The sequence below is a fragment of the Thermobia domestica genome, chromosome 5 (assembly GCF_964235325.1).
Source record: "Thermobia domestica chromosome 5, izTheDome1.hap1.1, whole genome shotgun sequence".
Taxonomy (NCBI): domain Eukaryota; kingdom Metazoa; phylum Arthropoda; class Insecta; order Zygentoma; family Lepismatidae; genus Thermobia; species Thermobia domestica.
In genome coordinates, this window is record NC_137458.1 from 164,150,748 (window position 1) to 164,164,743 (window position 13,996).

The window sequence follows — 13,996 nt, forward strand, 5'->3', positions numbered from 1 at the left end:
TATCTTTCGATTCTTCGTGTGTTAAAATGGTGGCAAGTTTAGTACACTTTTCAGACAAAATTTCAGGTGGCATGTCTTTAAGGTTACTTATATCGTAAAGAAAATAGAAATACTAGCTGTGATGTTTAAGTTGCTCAAACCTTTCTCTTAAAACTAACACAATCACGTCTAGAACTTTGTAATAAAAATCTATCTTGTATCTTATTTGTGGATCTTCAATAGCTTCATCCTCTGCCTCGTACTGAAACTGTCTTTTCTTCTTTCGACTTCGAGCATGCACTGTATTACCTATCCATGAATCATCCATATCTAATGCTGATGCCAATCTATCGCATCAACTAAGTAAGATTGGAACTTTGCATCACTTCTGCTCCTCTCAAAGCACTCAGATATATTTTCAAGAAACCCGACTGCATCCAAAACATGAAAATCAATGCTTGGAGACTTTTGCTTACTACGAGGGCAAGTCAAAAATTATCTACACTTTTCATTCTACAGTTTATTTACATGAAGCTATGGTTATACTATGCACATCATTTTTCTACCCCCTCATTCCTCCTCATCAATTCACTTGGCCCAACGGTCAACGAGCTTACGCATTCCTTCCAAATAAAAGGTTTTCGGTTGGTCATGAAGCCACTTTTGCATTGCATTTTGCACGTCTAAATCTGAGGCAAATCGGCGACCACACAAAGCGTCCTTGAGTGGCCCAAATAAGTGAGTTAGATGGACCTAGGTCTGGGCTGTAGGGAGAGTGTTTCAATAACTCAAATTTCAGCTTGATGGTTTCAATAGTGTGATGAGCCGTGTGTGGCCATGCATTGTCATGCAACAACAAAACTCTTTGACAACAAACGTCGGCGTTTGTTGCGAATTGCCGGCTTCAGGTTCTTTTCCAACGTTTCACTATAACTCGCACTTCTTTCCCTTTTCCATGTACTCTGCCATTATGAGCCCCTGTGAGTCCCAAAACACAGTTAACATAACCTTTCCTGCAGATGGCTCAGTCTTGAATTTTTTTCTTCGTCGGAGATCCAGGGTGTTTCCACTGCATACTCTGGCGCTTTGATTCTGGCTCAAAGTGATGAACTCATGTTTCATCGCCAGTGACTATTCTACTTAAAAATGCATCACCTTCGTTGTTGAAGCGAGTGAGTAAGCGTTGACACACCCTAACATGAGTGAGTTTGTGTTCTGTAGTAAGCTTTCTTGGTACCCCCCGTGCACAGACTTTATGTAAACCGAGCTCGTCGTGGATGATTTGATGGGCAGAGCCATGACTGATGTTCAAAGCAGGTGCTACCTCATTGATAGTGATTCGTCTATTCGCCAGAACCATCTTTCGAGCTTGCTGAATGTTGTCATCTGTAGTGGAGGTTGATGACCGTCCTGCTCCCTCTTCATGCGTTACACTTGTTCGACCACTTTTAAACTTCTCGAACCACAAAAACACAGTTTTACGTGATAGTGCAGTTCTCCCATATTGCAATGATATTCTGTGATGAATGTCTGACCCTTTGATACCCTCCAACCAGAGGAATTGGATCAGTGTTCGTTGTTCCTTTTTGGTGCAAACTTCTAATAAAGCAGGCATGATATATCTGCAACAGAAGGAAGAAAAATGGAGGGATTAAAATCACACTTTCACAGCATTACCACAACAGTATAACAATAAAATATGCGAGGACAGAAGACAAAGTGCGCAATGTAAGAAAAGTTATGACAAAAGTGTAGATAATTTTTGACCCGTCCTCGTATGTTTATGTGGAGTAAAAAGTCATACCAGATAACGAGTGAACAAAGGAAAGTTAAGTCACTCAGGTGGTTTGCTATACACAGAACATCGTGGGCGACCATTCTATTTGTTCTCTTGTCGTTATTTATTTGAAGTGAGGTATCATAAACCTCCCCTATATATCTACATGGAGTCAGAGCATCAATTCGGCTCTCCCCACCTTGTGGTGCTTATTGCTAATATGTTCCTTCAGTATAGCCCAAATTTTTAACTTAAAAAAAAAAAAAACCTTCTTTAACTATACAAAAAATGAAACTGCGTACTGAGATGATGTGGCTGCATCGTTAACGACGAGGTTTAGAGATTGACTACTGCAAGAAACATAAAAGGCTCAGGAATTTATTTCTAAAATTCGGTTTTGAATACGTGAGTGTTTGTCTTTTATATTGAAACCATTGTCATATTCTTGGTCCCTCATGTCTTCGATAGGAATATTCATTTCCTTTAGCTGTTTAATTATTACTTCTGTCAGTCCTAGACCAGTGGTGTCTGTTACCGGTACGAAACCAAGAAAGTATTCGAAAATTTTAAAAGGCATTCTCCATTACTATATGTAATTTGTACAAAATGAAAGATTATGGTAATTTCCTCTGTAACAAAAATACATGGCTTACAGTCTGGTATTGTACTAAAATATTTTGCAGCTCTCAACAAAGACAATATTTTTCTTTTTATTTATTCACTAAGAATTTGAATTATTTCATTTTGGATATATTTTCTTAAGTAATTGTCGTACTTATTTTGTCCTCCCATGGTTATTTTAATGTGATCGGCCATGATACTGTCAAACTTTACATAGTTCCACTAGTTTCAGAAAATTACCATTAAGTTCAGTTACATTTTCAGTTGAACGCAATTTTATTTCCATGTGGGGATATTAGATGCATTATATTTTGATACAGTAGTATTATTTTCTTTTCTAAACTTGCCGTCCTGGACGGTGGCACGGCTCGACCCCCCTTCGCGCCGTCCCTGGGTTTACCCAACATTGTTAGGGTCGTCAAGTCTAGGAGGCTTAGGTGAGCAGGTCATATAGCTAGAATGGAAGAAAGTAGGAACGCTTTCAAAGTCTTGATGGAAGACCAATCGGAAAACGACCATTAGGAAGACCTAGGCGCAGATGGGAGGACAATATTAAGATGGATCTCGCAGAGATAGGAATACAAAGTAGAAACTGGATTCAATTAGCTAAGGATAGAAGTCAGTGGAGAGCTTTTGTGAACGCGGCATTGAACCTCCGGGTTCCATAGGCATTAAAGTTAGTTAGTTATCTGAATATTTCAAATGCTGTGTTTGCAGTCATAAATGGTTCCACTTCCGAAAATATAAATTGTATAAGTTGTGGTGTTTAATTTCATTCCTACATAAAAACAGTTGATTTGTAAGTTCTTAGAAGAGATTCATGTGTTTCAGAAGTAACACTGCTAAGACTTCGAACGAATACTTGCATTCATACGATATTCGATGGTCCAAGCAATTTGTATGATCGAAGTCATCCATACCAAAGCAAAACATAGGAATGTAAATAATCCATTTGATCAAATCATTTGTCCCGATCGCTTTCGTTCATTTATGTATTAATCGATTCATCAAAATAGATAATTTTGCTCGCAACTAATCTGAATAAATATCGTTACTGTAGCTGGTTGAATGGAATTCATTCATGGCTTTTCAACTTTATATTTGTGAAAGGATGCATCGACACCCAACATTTAAAATTAATAAATGAAAGCTTCATTTGGAATGAATCTGAAAATTTAAATAATTCATTAAGTTTGTATAACTAAGTGGTAGAACGATGTACTTGGTCTGACTGTACATAATTGTTGTTTGTCAGGCAAAATAAATGATGAGGGAAAAAAAATGTAAAATAATCAAATTCAGGGTGGATAATTTATCTTGGTTGGTACGCTCTTGTAACTTTTAAACTAATGAATACAAAACGTTGAAATGCTGATGTCGACAGGGAACAGTATTTGACATCTCTGTGATACCACGAGATTAATAGTGTTGTCAGGCCAACGTAAAGTTATATTTTTTCAAATGGCATTACGTCAGGGCATTACATCTATAAATCATTTTAAATCTGTATTAAAAATGAAAACTTACAATAGCCCACTTGTTATGTAGTGTTGCAAACTAAGGTTACAGTATCACAAACATCGAAATACAATCCTATTTTTGGAGGGTCCTAGAACTATAAAATAACGAAAGTGAGGCGGATGAGGTAATTCACATACAAAGTACCGTGATGTCGAATGCTACGGGCATTATTTGACATATTACACTTAGTTTGTTTATGAAAGATTCACATTAAACTTGGTTTGTTACGTCTGATTTTATATTATTTATGTGATGATGTAACTTTTATTCATTTGTTTTTCCGAAGGGCTCATCGCAAGCTGATATTAAAAAAGCATATAGAAAACTTTCACTCATTCTTCATCCCGATAAGGAGACAGGCAACGAAAAAGCCTTCATGAAGCTTACGAAAGGTAAGTTATTTGTATAGATCTTTCAGCAAAGTTAATTCAGCACAGATAGAAAATACGAATAATTTCTCTGTGTCTATCTACAACTGATATGTGTATTATATGTTAAAGTAACTAATTAATATTTCAGTACTGTTATGTTGTAAAAGTTATCTCAAATGCTGTAGAACTTGAAAACATGAAAAATAGTTTATTTATATATTAAGGTTTTTCTCTCATCACGAGCTTATTCACTTCATAACATTTCCTCATAATTCATATATTACATATTATTATTATTATTATTATTATTATTATTATTATTATTATTATTATTATTATTATTATTATTATAGCAGATTACTACAAAATAAGTAAAAACAATACGCTTGTTTATGACTCGAAGATATACAGCTGATTTGACATTTGAAATGCAGGAATAAACGTGGTAGTATGCAGCCAAGTTCAAGATACGAAATAGCAAACTTACAGAAGTACATGACTGGACGTAGAAGTTTTATTGTACATGACTGGACGTAGAATTTTTGAATTTAAAAAGGGGGGTTTATGTGCGTAAAATATTCTGAAAAATTTTAGTTTAGACTATGAATCTGCCATTCCCTTTTGAACCTGAAAACTTTTGAGCTTCTTTGCTTAATCCTGGTTCATTGTAAGTTGTGGAGCTGTAATTAATTTTACTGTTTATCAAACTTGAAATACTGATCTAAAATTTCAAAGATGTATTTTGAGGTATAAAATTCAGAAGTACAATTCCAGTGAGTCAAAAATCGCAGGATACACATTTATTTCGAAAGCGGAAATGTACTCCATCAAAGAATGTATGATGAATCCTATATTTTAAGACATTTCTTGCCACGATGGTAATCTTTAGGTCGGTTATAGTGAATAAATGGTGTAATTTAAGAGTTACTAATAGAAGAATAACCATCTCCAAAGGACCCTGTGTATTCATTGTGTTTTCCTTTTGTCGAACTCAAAGCAGATGTTTAGTTTAATGATCTGTTCAAGATCTAGGCAATCGAATATTTAGCCATTGACAAATATTTGCTTCTTAGTGAAGCCGAGTCTTATTGGAAATAATATAAGATTGCTGTAAATAATTTTAAAATCACAAGTTAGGTCAATAAATTCATTGAGACAGTTTTCGTCTCGAAGTATCACATGAGTTCCTTCCATTTTGAAACATTCGACTTCGATCCAAGATGGCAGGGTCGCTATCTTCATTGGAATTGGTACATTCAGATATATATTTTTTTCCGTTTTTGACATGAAAAGATGAACTGGAACTTGAAGTACGATGAGGTTTTATGTACTTGATAACATAGCTGAAACATCATAATATGTATATAATTGATAAAAAAATGTCCGTTGATCGAGTAAAACTTGTTTTGGTTTGTTTTATTTGAAAATAAGACATACTATGTTTCATTTCTAAGAGCTTAGTACTCTAGCTTCTAGCACAAAAGTTAAACTTACGTTTTTCTATATATTCGTCAAAGCGTACGTTTTCAATATATCCGTCAAACCGTACTTCCACATTTCTCTTATATTGTAGCTGTGCAGGGATTTAGCAAGTATTTTCCAGACACAACCTTGAATACCAATTTATACAAATAATCAGTAGCGGATTTAGAAAAGTACTTTAGGAGGGGTTTCTCTGATTGTTTCGTTTTCTAAAAAGTCCTAATTTTATTTGACGGGAGCTTAAAGTTTATGAGTACAGGCATAACTAATATTTCCTTTCATTTATATGTTTAGCAATAATCTTCCGGATCATTTTATACTGAGAATCAGTGGCGGATTTAGAAAAGTATTTTGGGAAGGGTTTTTCTTACTAATGTTTAGTTTTTCTAAACATTCGTAATTTTTATTTGACGGGAGCTTAAAGTTTATGAGTAAAGGCATAACTAATAGATATTTCGTTTGTTGCAGACATTCCGTAACTTTGGGGAACAGGCTTCACTCCAAAAGACCGCCCCCCTAACCTTCGCAAAACCGTCACTGCTGGTAATTAGTAATAATAACGATTTAAAAACAATAAGAAAGGAAGTCGGCCAACTCACAGTACACGCACTATTTCTACATTCACAGATGGAATGAAGAAAAGCTTTGTCAGAATGGTCGAATGCTGGGTTGAATCCCGGACTTCCCGATAGAAGCGCAAAAGCTAACCACTCAGTCATGTTTGTTGTGCAGTTGTATTTAGCTTAACTTAAATATATTCCGTAGTTTTTTTTTTTTTGTTTTTTTTTGCGGGGGGAGTTCCGTAATGATATGTTGAATCCCTCTTGTTAAAACTTAAGAAAACTGAGGATTGGGTAAACCGTGATGGTGGTTATATAAAACTTAACTGTAGAATTTCAAGAATATACAGAACCAAACGCTCTAGATGTGCAACCTAATATTTCTCTTATGTTTTATTTTAATTTATTTTGTTTCAAAAAGAGGGTATGGAATATTTTGGAGTAAAAATACAACATACAATTTTGCTAGTTATTTGTGTATTTTTTAAAAAGAAGTGTTAACTTTTAGGGTTGGCTGGTTTACACCAACTTTTTTTTAAATAACTGGTTTAAACCAAAACGATAAAAAGAACGAAAAATGCGAATCTTGTGAACTTCAATGTGACGTTTCCATATATCAAACCACCTGCATTAGTTTTATTTCCCTTTCACCTTTTAATCAAGGTGTCCCATGTTCAATTCTCGGTCGAACCACAACCCTTTTTTCATGCGTAAACCAAGTAGCGGCTCGGATGTCACTTTAAGCGAAAGTCTTCTTCTTGATAACCTCGGTATTACGTAAGGATGTTAAGCCTAAACATACGAAACAAACCAAATTGTATATTTCTGCATGCCTAAATGCCTGTTGTTTTATAAAGAAGCCAAGATTGCTTAAATATATTGATAGAAATTGGCAAAATTTATCGATTGCCTACGTAGCTTCAAACATTAGCTTGGATTGGACTTTCAATGATATCTACGTACTAAATTTGTAATTTAATACCTCAGTTTTAGCGTACTGATTATGATACGTTGACCTTTAAATTTTACATGCAAAGCAATAACAGGAGTTTCCCGTTATTGTTTTACATTTCAAGTAATGACGGGATTTTCCCGATGGCTAGGGCGGGAGTTTCTCAATTTAAGACATTTACTGACCGGACTTCTTTAAGCTTATGGGACTTCTTCCAGCATAACCCCGCTGTTGCATAACAACACCAAGGCGAAACAAACTTATTTCTGTGAATATGTAATATAAACACATAAAGCAAAATATCTAAATCAAAAAACCTGGTTTAAACCAAAAAAGCCTGGTTTAAACATCCCCCAAAAAACGGGTTTTTGGCATTTTCAAAAACAACCATGGTTCTTGCCAACTCTGCTTACTTTTGTATATAGGAAGTTAAAAACTTCTTATTATATACATTGGTTAATCCTGTGGAATTCATAATGTAAATATGTTGAAGTAAAATTGTTTGAAATATCTTTTCGAAATTCATGGTTTATTTTCGAGGTTTTATATGATTATCAGCATCAACCACTAATTAAATAACTTTTTGTGTTATAGAGAAGCGAAACAAAGTCTGCTTTATCAATTTAAAGCAGAATTTTGAAAAAAGCCCAAAATTTCCCCAGCAAAAAAGCGAAGCAGAAAAAACCGAGTTTTTTTCCAAAAAAGCCGGTTTTTTTTCCGAGCCCTTGCATCTCTAGTTATCTCTAGTTATAGTGATAACTGTAAACATAAAGAAAAACCCAAACTACAGTGTGCTCACGAAGGCTTATCTTGTGAACTTTAGAGTATTACAACTCGGAAATGAAACATGCGACATAAATGGGGATTACACACGAGAAAAGTGTGATTCTTTGCCTTATTTTTTGTGAGAAAGTGAAATAAGCCACATAAATAAGAACACACGTGAGAAGAGTAAGAGTGGCGTGAGGTTAAAAATGAAAATGAAAACGTTTCCAAATTCCAGTGTCACGAGAACTTCTTGTGTAATTTTAGACATGGTACGTGTTAAAATATCGAAACAAATTGGCCTTTGTGTACAATGTTAAATAGCGTTTTATGATGTCAACTTAAAAATGTAGTTTTATGAGAATTTCTTGACGCAGCCAACATTGCGAGCACTAAACTGCACCAGATGATGCGTATCTATATATTGTAGGAAAATCATTGAAAAGAATGAATTAATGAAAATCTAGCTAATTTAAATTTTAACATCTGAAGCAAAAATAGTTCATAAAGTTACTTAAATTGTTTGTTGGCTAACAACACTGTCTCGCAAAGTCAAGGCTGAAATGGAGCCAATTCAAGTCAGGACAATACAAATCTGTGTTGGAGTGAGGTGATACACACGCCAATTTTTTGTGTGGAAGGGGTCCGGACAAGAGTCGAAAGATTGGAGGGGATCTGAACCGAGTGGACTCCCGGCAGTGCTCCCTTGGCGCAGACAAAACACAAGTATATTATTTAAAAAAGAGTTAGAAAGTTTTGTGAGAATGTGGACCCGGTGGACCTCACCATGGGTTCACCCCTAATGGCAGGTCTTCGTGTCCACATTAGAGAACGACGAATGGGATTTATTATTTGTTTGGTGGAGTTAACATCCTTTTTGAGCTCCAAGGCTTATATTAGACGTGGACCTACAGTTTAAGGTGAAATCCGAACCACTGTGATGGCTTCAGCGCTTCATCCACCAGCAACGGAACTTGGGATCCCTCGCACCGAAGGGGGGCGAGCTTGCCACTGGGTAGCGAGGTGGTTGTATCAATATGATTCACCATAAATCATTCATTACGTGGACCAATGTGTGTAGTGATAGTGTATTGTAGAGACTTGATCATTGAGAGAGTTTATGGCCCCTCGTATGTTTGACTTTTCCACTCAATTACGTTTTGTAGAGTAATTTAAAAGTTATGTACCTAACAAAAACAAGCATTACAAGTTCTCCCAGGCAAGCATCATACACGCCAGAACCGTACAGAGGAATTCACTAAGAGAAAATTTAAGCACCCCATCTCGTGTAGTTTCAGGTCACGCAGTATTTTTTATACATATCTTAACATGGTAAATGCTTAGTTTTCCGTATTATCTTGTTGAAGACGAGAGGAGGGGGCAAAATCCGTAGTCTTCCTTTTGCTTATGCCGCCCTCGCACCTCATTAATAGCATGAAGCGCGTTGCTTTGAGGACAGTGTTTTGTAATATACGGCTTCATATGATATGCTGCATGAAAGCGGGCAGTTCCAACATCTGCTCAAAGATGATGTTTAAAAAAGAAAAGTGTTGCCAGTCACGTTAGTATTAATTAGATTTCACGTTAGTATTAATTAGATCGAAGTGTATACACCTCTCTAAATAGAAGTGTATTCCAGGTTTTCGTTCTGCTTTTTGCTATAATGTACAGACATCCGTCGCGCATCACTTAGTGCAGTTTGGTGCTTTGCAGTGTTGGTGACACTCAAAAAATTCTCAGAAAAAGCTGACGTCATAAATTGCTATTTAACTGTCAATCCGTGCATTGTAAACACATGTCGATTTGTTTCGATATTTTAGTACGTGTTATGTTTAAAATTACAAGAAGTTATGGTGGCATTGGTTTTTGGAAAAGTTTTCGGGCAAAGAAAGAGTTTTCATCAGTTTTATTTTTAGACCTAATGCCATTCTTATCCTTACGTATATTTCCTTACTTACATGGTGCATTTCAGTTCCTCAGAAAAATATGCTAAAAAATCACACGTTCTTCGTGTGCAATCCACATTCATGTTACACGTTTCACTTCCGACTTATAACATTTCAAAGTTCATGGGACAAGATTTCGTGAACACCGTAGAATGAACTAAAGATACTTGAGTTATGTATGTAGGCTTTGTGTATTAACTTACCATCTATATCTTGTTCACAGCATATCAAGCATTAACGGATGATGAAGCTCGAAAGAACTGGGAAAGATACGGAAATCCAGACGGTCCAGGAGCCATGAGCTTTGGTATTGCTTTGCCCTCTTGGATCGTTGAGAAAGAAAATTCAGTATGGGTAAGTGTCGTTCTGTAATAACAAATCAAATGAGCATATATATTAACTCTAGCGAGAATGGTTACGAGTGGTATATAACTAATATAACTATGTGTGACCATTTTATATAATTTGCGTCAGTTAGTGTAATTCTTTCTTTATATTTCACATTGTGTATTCTGGAGGCATCCTGAGAGGAATCAGCTCTTGAAGATAGATCGAGTTGTATTTACGTTCATGCCTTGTTTATCTTCTTCTGTATATTTATTGAATACGGTTTACGGTTCCGTTGCACATGGAGTAATCTGCTACCTGTGGTTTTCGCAATAATCATAGCACCTGTATATATATATATATATATATATATTGTCACGGTACGCCAAAATTCAGTAATATTTTTAATATCAAAATTCATTCAATTTTATTAATTGGCTAAAAAGAGAAAAAGTAAAGTATTGTTTATAAATTAACTTGTTGTGAGAAATTAATTAGGTTGCAGACAGACAGATTATAACATCAGATTACATACTGCTTATGATTGTTGTTTTCATGAAGTAACAGACACGAGTCTGCAAGTGTCACAAGAATATAAACAAATACTGAAGCAACAAGAAAAATGTAAACTCTGTATAAATTTGTGTTCACAATTACACATTATCAAAATTAGGTAAAATTGTGAAAATCGCAGACGTAAACTGTCTGGAGAATTTGGTCAATGAGAGAAAATGCAGAAACTGCGATTTCAGCACAGAGATGTATGAGCTGCAGAATTTGGTAAGAGAACAACAAAATTCGTCATAATTAAAATTAACATAAAAAGGTAATGTTGGACTGAATGAGGATCAGTCCCAGAGAATCCGTTAGGAGATCAGTTCTTGGAAACCCATCTGGAGAACAACAGTGATTCCAGTGGACAGCCATCCGCTGTGTGTGGGACATCGACGACGAACTCCGTGTCCAGGAGTTCGACTCCAGTTTACAACGAGGTATGTAGTAATGCATCTCTGTTACTCTCAAATTGACTGATTCGCCAACAGGTTTATTAATGTGATGTAGCTATTTTACTTAAATCTACATCACAACATCCGACACCTAACTCTACTAAAAGTAAAAGACAATAAATGCATAATTTAAAGTTAAATGCCTAGATTATAATTATTCAATCACCTTCGCATGTTGAAATACAAAATCCTACTAAGTAGGTTGGTGGAGATATTAGTATAATTTATTCCTGTCTACTTTGGATAGTAGATGGAAGCAACTAGTATCGTGTCACTAAACAATTACATCCCTGCTTTAAAGGCACGACACGATATCGGGCTGAAATTTCGTTTCCATTGTTGGTTGGAGCCTATTCGTATACATAAAACTAGAATTCAGCAAATTATGCAGTAAGTTAATCAGGCTTCGAGTCTAGGAGAAATCTATCTTTGGTTGATGAACTAGTCTTCAGTTACAGGCATTTAGAACATCCTTGGTGAGTGAAATGTTCCTGGCATCCTAATCCGATTTGTTCCCTCCTTTTCTTGTCTTTATTGTAAGAACTCACTTGTCAGTATGGAGGAATAGTGTAATAGTCGAACTTTCTTCTTTTGTTCTACTATTCATCTCTACCTGCCGGAGTTGGGGTGTAGTGACATATGCTTTGCTATTACTACAATACTTTAACGAGAATGGCTCTTGGAAATTGTAGTGGAATAATTAAAATGTTTCCATTGAAAGTGAAGAAAGAAAGTATTTATCGTTGTAAAGATTGCTCTAAAATATGTTTAAAATAAACAATAAAAAATGTTTTATTCCTATCATTTGTCTGGTCAAACATTCACTTGAAAGGTCCATAACCAACTATCATTGCAACATTATAGCATATACTACGTATCAAGCAAAGGGGATTTAAAAGACCAGCGCTGGGAATTATTTTCACATCCACCTTGTATACCAAATCTAGCTTCCAGAGACTATCATAATTTCCAAAAATGAAGAAGCCTCTGCGTTATGTGCGATTTCGGAACTTTAAAATTACATAAAACTGTACTGTAGATAAGTGGATAAAAGAGGCTCCGAATAGTAATACTTACGCTTAGTCATAAAATATCCTTCATTTGATTTTACGCATAAAGGTCTGCCACCATATTATTTCACAGGCTTGTTGTATAGCAGGGCAAGGTCTGCCACTATGCTAAGTTTAAGCCAGATTGTGTGAGTTCTGTTGAACTCGTTCCGTATATTGAACTCCCTCTCATTGATTTTTCAATGAAAAGTTCTTTAAAGATGGACAGAGAAGTTCTGATTCACACTAACGGGTGTGCATATGGTGAAAGGAACTTACAGTGCAATGCAGATGAAATTAAAACAAAATCCTGCCAATTTTGGGAGCATTCCAAGTATACGTATAATATCAATAAATTTGAAATTTACTTCTACACTTGGAACCTTTAAATTATTTATAATTTAACATAGACCTTTAAATTATTCGTGATTTTCTTACCTAGTTTGTAAATCTAGTTTATAGTAAAATTTCTAATTCTCGTATTTTCTTTGTTTTTTAACATGTTAAACTATTTAGTATGTGATTGACACGCAGAGAACATATTTAATTTCTTAGTTTTTTTTTTTAGATTTTTAATTAATTAATTAATTAATTAATTTACTTTGTCGAATCTATCTGCTGTTTGTTTTCATTCTCCAAAAGCTTTCAACATTAATGATTTTTTTGAGGGGGGGGGGGAGTTTAGAAGGGGATGAAAGAGACTCATTAACAGTGTATCGTAATAACCTGGATGAGTAATTTTCCAAAAAAATTAGAAATGTATCTTTTCGTGCGTCGTCTTATTTTTACTTTCTCACAAAATAAGCTAATATTGCCAGTGTTTTCCTTCTAGTAATATGTATATTTGTCTTTAATGATTTTTGCCAGAATTATATGAACTAGAATTAAGGAGAATATTAAGGATTCAAAAGTTCAACACAAAACTATTTCAGAATTGACATGTCCTTTACTAAAAGGCTAACATTGAAAAAGTACAGTTCTTCATTATACGAAAATGGAAACTAAGAGACAGAAGCATAACACATACTTACAGACATGCACTCGAAATTTATACCAAGGCACCTAAACGAATTACTATATATTATAATGAGGTACACATGGAAGTCAAGTGGAACTAAAATCACAAACTAATATTTATATATATATATATATATATATATATATATATATATATATTATTTATTTTGAGGTGGGGGGTCGAAAAACTTGATTGGTTCAGGACAAAAGTTGATCACAGGAGCAAACACACATAGAGTCATACTATTGGTTCACTTAGTGGGAAAACAAAAGAAAAAAGGTGCAGGAGAAATTCCTTAAGAAATGATCCATTCAGGTTGTTAGGTGTATTCAATTATCAAACCTAAAATGTCAAGGAACCGTTCTCTTCACCTTCACCTCACAAGAAAAAAAAACTCGTCAGTATTGAAAGTTTTCGATGAATTGAAACAAGTAGCAGAAGAAAGGAAAAAAAAAAAAGTTCAATATTTTATTTGAAGTTGTTCAAATACACCCACGATCCTAAAAGTCGGTACGGAAGTGTTTAGATGTGTGCAGTGTATTTCTTTTTTCTCGTACTTGTGATAAAACCTCAGTACTGAAATAGAATATTAAACTGAAATCTTTTTCTTATTGTTTGCAG

The 13,996-nt window shown here is 34.9% G+C and overlaps 1 protein-coding gene across 1 annotated transcript in view; it reads left to right on the forward strand.

The window, feature by feature from the left end:
- The window catches only part of LOC145686235 (translocation protein SEC63 homolog), a 72,470-nt gene that overhangs the window by 17,585 nt on the left and 40,889 nt on the right, over window positions 1-13,996 (forward strand). The window contains exons 4-5 of the mRNA XM_081759319.1: window positions 4,185-4,290; window positions 10,198-10,328. Of these exons, the coding sequence (XP_081615445.1) occupies window positions 4,185-4,290; window positions 10,198-10,328 (237 nt within the window). The remainder of the gene's footprint in view (window positions 1-4,184; window positions 4,291-10,197; window positions 10,329-13,996) is intronic.